At 40.3% G+C, this 8,704-nt stretch overlaps 2 protein-coding genes across 4 annotated transcripts in view; one reads left to right on the top strand and one right to left on the bottom strand.

Moving 5' to 3' along the window:
* aadat (aminoadipate aminotransferase) overlaps positions 1–1,158 on the bottom strand; it is a 24,520-nt gene extending 23,362 nt beyond the window's left edge. Inside the window, exons 1-2 of one of the 2 annotated variants that reach the window (XM_085398061.1) lie at positions 988–1,158; positions 359–430 (exon numbers count right to left, since the gene is read on the bottom strand). In XM_085398061.1, coding sequence (XP_085254187.1) covers positions 359–430; positions 988–1,006 — 91 coding nt within the window. In that variant the 5' untranslated portion in view covers positions 1,007–1,158. Of the gene's footprint in view, positions 1–358; positions 431–833 lie in introns of both variants that reach the window. The other variant, XM_085398066.1, reaches the window with a different exon arrangement.
* ino80b (INO80 complex subunit B) overlaps positions 1–8,629 on the top strand; it is a 14,575-nt gene extending 5,946 nt beyond the window's left edge. The window contains exons 1-5 of one of the 2 annotated variants that reach the window (XM_085398082.1): positions 1,203–1,525; positions 6,335–6,515; positions 6,602–6,753; positions 7,417–7,589; positions 7,751–8,629. In XM_085398082.1, coding sequence (XP_085254208.1) covers positions 1,486–1,525; positions 6,335–6,515; positions 6,602–6,753; positions 7,417–7,589; positions 7,751–8,215 — 1,011 coding nt within the window. In that variant the 5' untranslated portion in view covers positions 1,203–1,485 and the 3' untranslated portion in view covers positions 8,216–8,629. Of the gene's footprint in view, positions 1–1,202; positions 1,526–6,334; positions 6,516–6,601; positions 6,754–7,416; positions 7,590–7,750 lie in introns of those variants that run through there. The other variant, XM_085398089.1, reaches the window with a different exon arrangement.
* The last annotated feature ends 75 nt before the right edge of the window (positions 8,630–8,704 follow it).

Raw genomic sequence — 8,704 nt, forward strand, 5'->3', positions numbered from 1 at the left:
AAATAGAGATGGCATGGAAAATATGAACCTTGCGGTTAGAAAGATCACCGGTTTAATTGGTCATTTTTGTTGTAGTTAAATAAAAACCACAGCAGACAAGGAAAAACTGAAAAAAACTCAGAAGACTTGCTGTTTTTTTGCATTCTCACACAGACATAACTCACACGAAAGAGAGGTAAACACCAAACACGGGTGCTACCAGTGACATCATAGGCTCTATTCCACATTAGCTACAGACCCTTAAGGTGATTAGGAACACCCGTTTTTACCATTTTGTGTCAAACTGGCTATTGTAATGGGTGCATTAGTCTCGCTGTACAACCGGACACAAGTGTATTAATATATGAAAAGTACTCACTCAGCATCCTGATGGGGGAAGGCTTTCTCGCTGCACTGACAGCTGTCAGAAACCGAGCGTAATTCATGCTTCCTGTCAAATTACAAGGTGAAAAATATCAGCTGCCTCCCCTCACACAGCGGGGTTATCTGCCCATTAAGCTTACACCTCCTTCCACAGGCTTTCAGTGAAGCATTTACGCTGTTTCTATAAGTTAATCTGTAACTGTAGCTCTTAACTGAGCCAGCGGCTATGGTAGAAATGTGTTACCTTTTTTTGGTATGTAACGTAAAAACAGATTCATATCTATATATATATACATATATCTATATATACATATATAGATATAAACCCGAAACAGCTATAAGGTGAGCTAACACGGACACACACTATGGGAGGCTACAGTGAACACAGGACTAAACATATCATAGGTGTAAACAATTATTTTAACTGTAGTTATGACATTTGCTCTACCACACTCTGCAGTGTAACTGACCTTGCGCGTGTGGCAGAATCGACGCGGGGGCTTCTGGTCAGTGTATTTCTAGATGCGTGGCGACTTTCTGTGGTGGTTAGCGCCGGTGACCGCTTCTTGAACTACATTACCCAAGATGTACTACAAAGAAAAATATTAACGCCTGCCTGCTTACCGGGCAGAAATGTCTGCATTTTCTGTTGTACGAGTCTGTGTCACGAAGCGTTAGAAATTATTTCACGTTAAAGAAAATATCGGCTGCTCGACATTTCACAGATGCGAAGCCTGAACGAGACGTTGTGCAGCAGTCTCTGGTGAATGTTTATTCCTCTGGTCCCCGCTAGGGTGCAGTGAAGCGCGGGAAAGCGGAAACAGCAGGAAAACGACGAAGAAGCGGAACTTCCGTGTTGTTCAACATGGAGTGAGAAAATGTAGCGTAATCTCGCTTAGTTAATATCTAAAATGAGTTAGTTAATGTTTTGTGTAGCGTTTCTTCTCCAAAGTTTATTGGTAATTGGTTTTTTTTATCATTATTTTGAGCCTTTTGACTATATTAGCAGTTGTTTGATGCTAGCAGAGGAGGCTGAATGAGGCCGCTCAGTGTTTAAGCTTTAATGTTTGTTTACCGTGAGGTTTCTGCTGCTATGTAAGCTGCTTTTGTTTCGTCGTTTCAATGGGAAAAAGGAAAGACATGATTCACCCCAGATTTCTCGGTGAGTATTTGAGAAAGCTTGTACTGTTGCAGTCGCACGTTTTCGTATATTCTTTCCTTGTGCTTAAAGTCTCCAGTTTGTCTGCTTAAAACCACAGCCTGCAAAAAGCTGATTAAACATATCCATAAAACAAAACAAAACATAAGCGCATCTAAACCAGGGGTGATCTCTTGGAATATCCCATCCTCATATAAAGCTTAACGTGGGCCTTTTGTAGTGGCTGGCCTCCGTTTTTAGCAGTAAATGGAGGCTGTGTGTGTTGATAGTTTGGGGGGGATAACAAACAGGAAGTTTGGCTGATATTTTGAAATGCATCTTAAACAAATGTTTATAGGAGAAACCTCCTCCAAGTTGGGACAAAACATGTCCCTTCACAGTTTACTTTGTAGATTTAAAGAGTTTCTTACAGCAGTAGAAAAGGTCTTTTCGTTGTTGTTGTTGTTGTTGTTGTTGTGTTTTTTTTTTTGTTTTTTTTAAAAAATCTGCCAGCATTCAGACTGTGGGTCAGTTGTGAGCCCAACAACACATAAACTACACACAACAAATGTTGTGTGATTTGGAGACGGTGGCACTGACAAAGACAGGTGGTTGAGCTGGAGATAGGGCTGCTCGATTATGGCAAAAATGATAATCACGATTATTTTCACTGAAATTGAGATCTCGATTATTTGACGATATTTATTTAACCCTTTAAGACCTACCATAGAACCAAGTCCGCCAGAGCTTATATTATTTTTTTACATGTTGTAGTGCCATTTGTGGGAGCATTTCAAGTTGCTATACAACTGTTATAGCCCATATTTTAATAATATGTATGCATTATGTCCATAGTAACTGCATAAATTGCAAAAAAGTTGCAATAAACTACAAAAAAATTGAAAATCGGTTTTGTTTTTTTACATATATTTCTACTTGGAGAAATTTAAGAGGTTTATCCCTCAAAACTTTAAATACAAAAAAGTTGCAAAAAATAGTTTACAACAACAGGAAATTTATTTTGAGTGTCTTCATAGTTTTATTTTGGAGATACACCAATTTTTATATACACTGCAGGAAAAACGAAAAAACAATCCTATGATGCAAATTTGCAAAGAAAACAGAAGGTGCATCAAAATAAACGATTTCCAGCAGTGCAATTCGAGTTCTAAGCATCCCAGAAACTATTCAGAAAAGTCAAACATGACCAGTATAGGCTTTTAAGGCCTACAAGTAAAAAACTACATTTCCGCGAAAATGACGTCACTTCCGGTTTCGGGGAGGAAATGGCCGACATGTGATAGTTCGTGCTGACGTCTGCTTCACTGTGGGAAGTGTTACGAACAGCTGATCGGATCGGCAAAGCGTGTTTCTGGAATATTATGTTTTTGTTCCTGCAAGCGCTTTCTATGCAGTTTTTGCAAAGCTATATGTGGAAGGAAACCGTGACCGAGGACAAGCTGATGGCATCAGATGTAAGTACAACTCCTCCGGTTTCATATGCAAAAAAAATTATTGCGCTAGCTTACACGGTTCAGGTTCTACAGGGATTTAAAAATAGTTACACAAAACGGAGTGTGCTGCTCTGACCGGCTTCAATGACTTTAAAAAATAATATAAAATAGTGTGCAACACCACTGAAGTTTTTTTTTTTTTTAACCTCTCTTTTCAACCAACAGCAGTCACTCTCTCCTCTCCAAATAACTTCTGCTTAGCTTTCCGAGCTTCCCTCGGGTCCTCTTAATCAGCGGTCTCCAACCTTTTTTGCGCCACGGACCGGTTTATGCCCGACAATATTTTCACGGACCGGCCTTTAAGGTGTCGCGGATAAATGAGGGAGGGGCTAATAATCGGCATTTTTAATGATCGTTGAAAGCCCAGATCGTAATCGTGATTAAAATTCGATTAATTGAGCAGCCCTAGCTGGAGATGTTAAGATTTTCAGTGGGAGTGACCAGAATAGACAAGAATAGAAATGAATGTAACCAGAGGTGGGACCAAGTCATTGTTTTGCAAGTCTCAAGTAAGTCTCAAGTCTTTATCCTCAAGTCTCAAGTGAAGTCTCAAGTAATGTCAGGCAAGTCCGAGTCGAGTCTCAAGTCACTGGTGTAAAAGTCCGAGTCAAGTCACAAGTCTTAAACTTTGAATTTCAAGTCCTTTCGAGTCTTTAAAAAACCCTGAAAAAAAGCATGTTGCAGTTATATGCTAAATGTAAATATTAGACCATGTAATTTTTAAATCTGTGTTTTTCTCAACACATGACAAAATAGTGAACTTAGAAAATATACACAAATTGTGAAATTGCACCTCTTTAAAATGCAGCTCAATTAAACCTAGCTCCAAGAATAATTTTCACCGACAGTTCTGAGATAAGCTGCATGTTGTTCTTGGATGCGCTTGTAGGACCAGCTTTAAAATCGCATGACAAAAATATCATACATATTAAAAAAAAACTGCATCACCAACGTAGCCTGGACAATATTTGCTAGTTAGATGAAGTCAGCTATCTCATCGTAGCATATTTATATGCATATTTATAATCATACGGTTCTTGGAGTGAGTGCATACACTCATGAAGTTTAGTAACTTCAGGTCACTGCAACAAGCCCAGGTACAGTTTACCGACAGATGGGTACAGGACCTTGAAACGCACCGTGTAGAACGAAAGACCATCGTACGTATCATAAGTTTACCAGTCTCACAAATCGTCGTCATAAATACACATTCGTTAACCGTTTATTAATAGGACCTTTGAGCTCAACGGTAATTAATCAGTAGTGGAAATAATTTCTGGTACCCATCACAGAAATGTAGCAGTGACAATAATATTGTATGCTGTAATCGTACTGGGCAATTAGTGATACAAAACAACTGTTTTATCCTGTGAATAAAAGTATATGTTTTTGTCAATGTACCATAATAACAGAAGCGAAACGCAATATTGTGTCAGGACAATTCACTATTTATGCACAATAAATAAAGGAGCATAGCGCGACCATTTCTGTTCAGCGCCAGACTTGCTTGTAACCTATATCACTAATTATGTTATGAAAATGACGTATTAACTACTAAAAAACACTGACCTTCGTGTAAATGCTTGGAGCAGACTAACCTGTGAGCTGGAGGGTTCTGGGACGTTATATTTGATCTTTGAATGGCTGCAATCCAGGCCATCCGTCGCGTCTTTGTTACTTCGGAAACATGGCTCGAACAATTTCTCTTCAACGTCGTAATCCGATAACAACCGATCTCTTTACCCGTCGGCTTCCCGTGGCTGTCATGCGACCGGCTATTGCAGTTAATAATACAACAGCTTCTTGACATTTTTGTGTTTCTTTTTATGCTGTGTGACTGATTTCAATTGAAAGCCTGCGTGCGCTAGTACCTCTTGCCACGAGTTCCCAGAATCCTTTGCGGTTTTACCCCTGAATGACATCACATTTTCAATCTCTATATAATATGCATGTTAAGTTTTATATTTGGGGTGAAATATCAAGTCTTTTCAAGTAAACCGGTTCAAGTCCAATTCAAGTCCCAGGTCATTGGTGTAAAAGTCCAAGTCAAGTCACAAGTCTTAGAACATTTTTTCAAGTCAAGTCTAAAGTCATAAAATTAATGACTCGAGTCTGACTCGAGTCCAAGTCATGTGACTCGAGTCCACACCTCTGAATGTAACAGAGGGACAACTCAGGCCACACAGAAAGGGAGAGAGGCAAAGCCGAGATGGTGTGGCTATGTACAGAAAGTGGATAGTGGATATACTGGACAAAGGAGAGATGGAGCTTCCAGGCAGGAGGGGAAGACCACAAAGCAGGTTCATGGATGTAGTGATGGACATGGTGTGACAGAGGAGGATGATAGGAATACATATAGGCAGATTATCTGCTTCAGTGACCTCTGTAGGAGCGGCCACTCTATTAAAAATGGCAAACTAGAATGAAATACTTTTTTGCTGAATGTATTTAAAAAAAAAAAAAAAGGTGAAATCATATTGTTTTTACTCTGAGCTGATTCATTTGTAATTTTATTGTTATAGGGTTCAAACCGAGTCTGTTTATTAGACCTTTTAAAAGGCAGCCATCACTGAACAAAGTGATGTAATTAATGTAAGTAATTAAAAAATTACGTGGTTTTTAAAAGAACACACACAAATAAAACAAGAAAAATAATCAGAACCCGAGAATAGAAAGGGATTTGTTTGTTTGTTTGCTTTTTAATGAGGTTGATGTTTCCAATGCAGGTTATTTTACTTGTGTCACATTATTCCTATGTTAAATACATGTTGGTATATGTTGTGATGGAAAGCTGAAAGACTTGGAAACAGTTATCTCTTGTAATGAGTTTCTTTGTTTACCTGACCCAAAGGCGGATATAAATGGCACAACTAGATCCAAACATGTGGATTGTTTATATTAAAACCAACTTGGAGTTCTGATTCTTGACCTTTGATTTCTGGTTCAATTCTGTAGAAAACAAATTAGAAAAATCTTCTGGCTCTGTGAATCTGAATTTGATAAGCAGAAGATGAATGGATGTGGATGTAAACATTTTATTTGAAAAGAAATCATTTTGCGTTTTAGCTCATCGAGCTGATGGACCACTGCCCTTACGCTGTGGCGAGGTGTCTGTTCTTCCACAGTTCTCCTCCTACATATTTGATCAGAATTTAATCAAACTTGCACACAGTGATTGTCTCATCATCTTAACCTAAACTGTGCTCAATTAGCCATTTAAAAGTTCTAAATTGTGAACTGTGATGTACCATGAGCTGGATGAGCAACTAACTCACTGACGGTCTTTGTATTAATCTGTGCTTTGTCCCGTCCTCTGCAGGTGAAGGCGGCTCCAGCCTGCACAGCGCTCACAAGCGGAAACACAAAAAACACAAGAAGCACAAGAAGAAGCACCACAGCTTCCCCGAGGTGCCGGAGCCTGAGCCTGTAGTGGTGCCTCGGCCTCCGCCGCAGCTCCGACTGAAGATCAAACTGGGAGGACAGACGCTGGGAACCAAGAGGTGAGACGTTTGAGCCAGATTTCAGTATCGATAACTGTTCATGAATCAGTTTGATCAGTCAGTTAAAAGGACATTGTGCTCTCCAGTGTTCCCACTTTCACCGTCCATCCTGGTGTGGCTCGTCCACCCTCACCTTTAATGATCATTGACAACAACGTTGATGACGACGATGATGACGACGATGAAGATGATGATGACGAGCCCTCTGTTCCTTTGGAGCAGTATCGAGCCTGGCTCGGTGAGTTAGCAAAACAAGTGGACTCAATTCTAATATAGGAGGAGGGATGACCTCAGCTTGATCGGGACTGTTGACACTTCATGGATGAAACCATGAAGGAAGTCATATTTGAAAGAAATGATTACTAGTTCCTGCTGTTTAGTTTCAAGTTTCTGCCAACCTCCTGAGATCTAAGCTCTTGTAAAAGCTTTGTTGCATACTTTAAAAAAAACCTGGTTTTGTTTTTTTTGTTTTTTTCTGGCAGTTTTGTTGGTTTTTTCTGCATGTGTTTGTCACACGTCTTTGACATACTATTTTTATGTTAGAAATGGTTCCTTTGCCAAAGATTAAAACATTTGTGCTGTTTGTTGCCAGATATTTTCTTATTCCCAAATACTTACTGCTTTTGTCTAATCTGGTCATGAACTGAATATTTTTTTTATCACCTGGACAACATCCTCTGATATTTACAAACCAGTTTATAAACTGTGGTTTGAAAGAAATACTCCACACATTAATAAGTAGAATCTGCCTGCATCCCTACATGACTCCAACTTCAGAGCTGAAACAAACAGTGATGTCTGAGAATCTGCTGATGGTACAGAATAGCACAACAGAGCTTGATCTTGATTTTATTTTAGCCTTGCAACAAAGACTGTCTGTATCTTGATTGTTTTGTACCAGATGAAGACAGCAACCTGGCCACATCCCCTCTGCCGGATATGGACTCAGATTCCATGCTGGGCGGGCCCGTGGACGAGGAGGAGCGGTGGCTGGACGCTCTGGAGAAAGGAGAGCTCGATGACAATGGAGAGCTGAAGAAGGAGATCGATGAGTCTCTGCTCACTGCCAGACAGGTAAGAAGCAGCTGTCAGTGTTGTGGAGAACATTTTCACCTGTGCCTGACTTTAATATGAAAGGTCTTCCAGCATTTGAAATCAGGGGTAAAACTTTTTTTCTTTTTTTTTTTTAAAAGTAGCTTAAAACATGTTTTTCTTTCCTTGTCTCTCCCCCTCAGAAAGCTCTGCTACACAAGCAGCAGAGTCAGCCTCTCCTGGAGCTCCCCATGGGCTACAAGGAGAAAGAGATGACCGCTGAGATGATGCAGAAGCGGGAGGAGCGTGCCCGAAAGAGACGCCTGCAGGCCGCCAAGAAGGCAGAGGAGAACAAGAACCAGACGATAGAGAGACTGACGAAAACCAGCAAGGCCAAGATCAAAAGCATGAAGGAGAAGAAGTCCAAGCAGAGCCAGTGCCCCATGGTTCGGTACAGCGATTCTGTCCAGGGAATGGCCATCTCCTTCCCAGCAGGGGTCCCCGCTCCTACCCCGGCACCTCCCTGCCCTCCTCCTCCAGCCCCATTGAACTGTGGAGTGAGCGGGTGCACAAACCTCAAGAAGTACTCGTGCTCAAAGACCGGAGTTGCTCTCTGCAGCCTCGAGTGCTACAAGAGGAACCTCATGCTCGTGCAGAGCGCAGCGTGAACCCCAGACAGTTGAGTTTATGCCACCCTGGGATGTGACGATGGCGAGTATTCATGCTCGTGTATTTACGTTAACAGGACACTGGTGACTGTGTAGTGGTAGGAAGGTGATTTTGGACTTTCCTGACCTGTGTGAGGAGACTGTATATCAACATGCTTTTTTCATGTGTCATGATAATGATTCTCTGTGGAGCTGCTCGTCCAATTATGTACAATATATATATATTTTAAAAAGATCAATCTGTGTACAAATCGAATATTCAGTAATTATGATTTGTAGAACATCGTCATTGTTGGTGCAGATAAAGTGCATCTTTTTGGTTTCTGAGTTTTGAGAGTAGCTGTTTCCACTTTTCGTTGTTAATAATGTGAAAAAACAAATTGGTCTGGAAGCAATAAAATAATAATAATTTTCCTTTTTAATGTTCATTCATTAATGTAACAAATGAGTCAATTTCCTTACAAAACTGTACAAAGTTTAAATTAAGCA

The sequence above is a fragment of the Rhamphochromis longiceps genome, linkage group LG3 (genome assembly GCF_057381845.1).
Source record: "Rhamphochromis longiceps isolate RC_006_pf linkage group LG3, R_longiceps_female_GT1.1, whole genome shotgun sequence".
NCBI lineage: Eukaryota > Metazoa > Chordata > Actinopteri > Cichliformes > Cichlidae > Rhamphochromis > Rhamphochromis longiceps.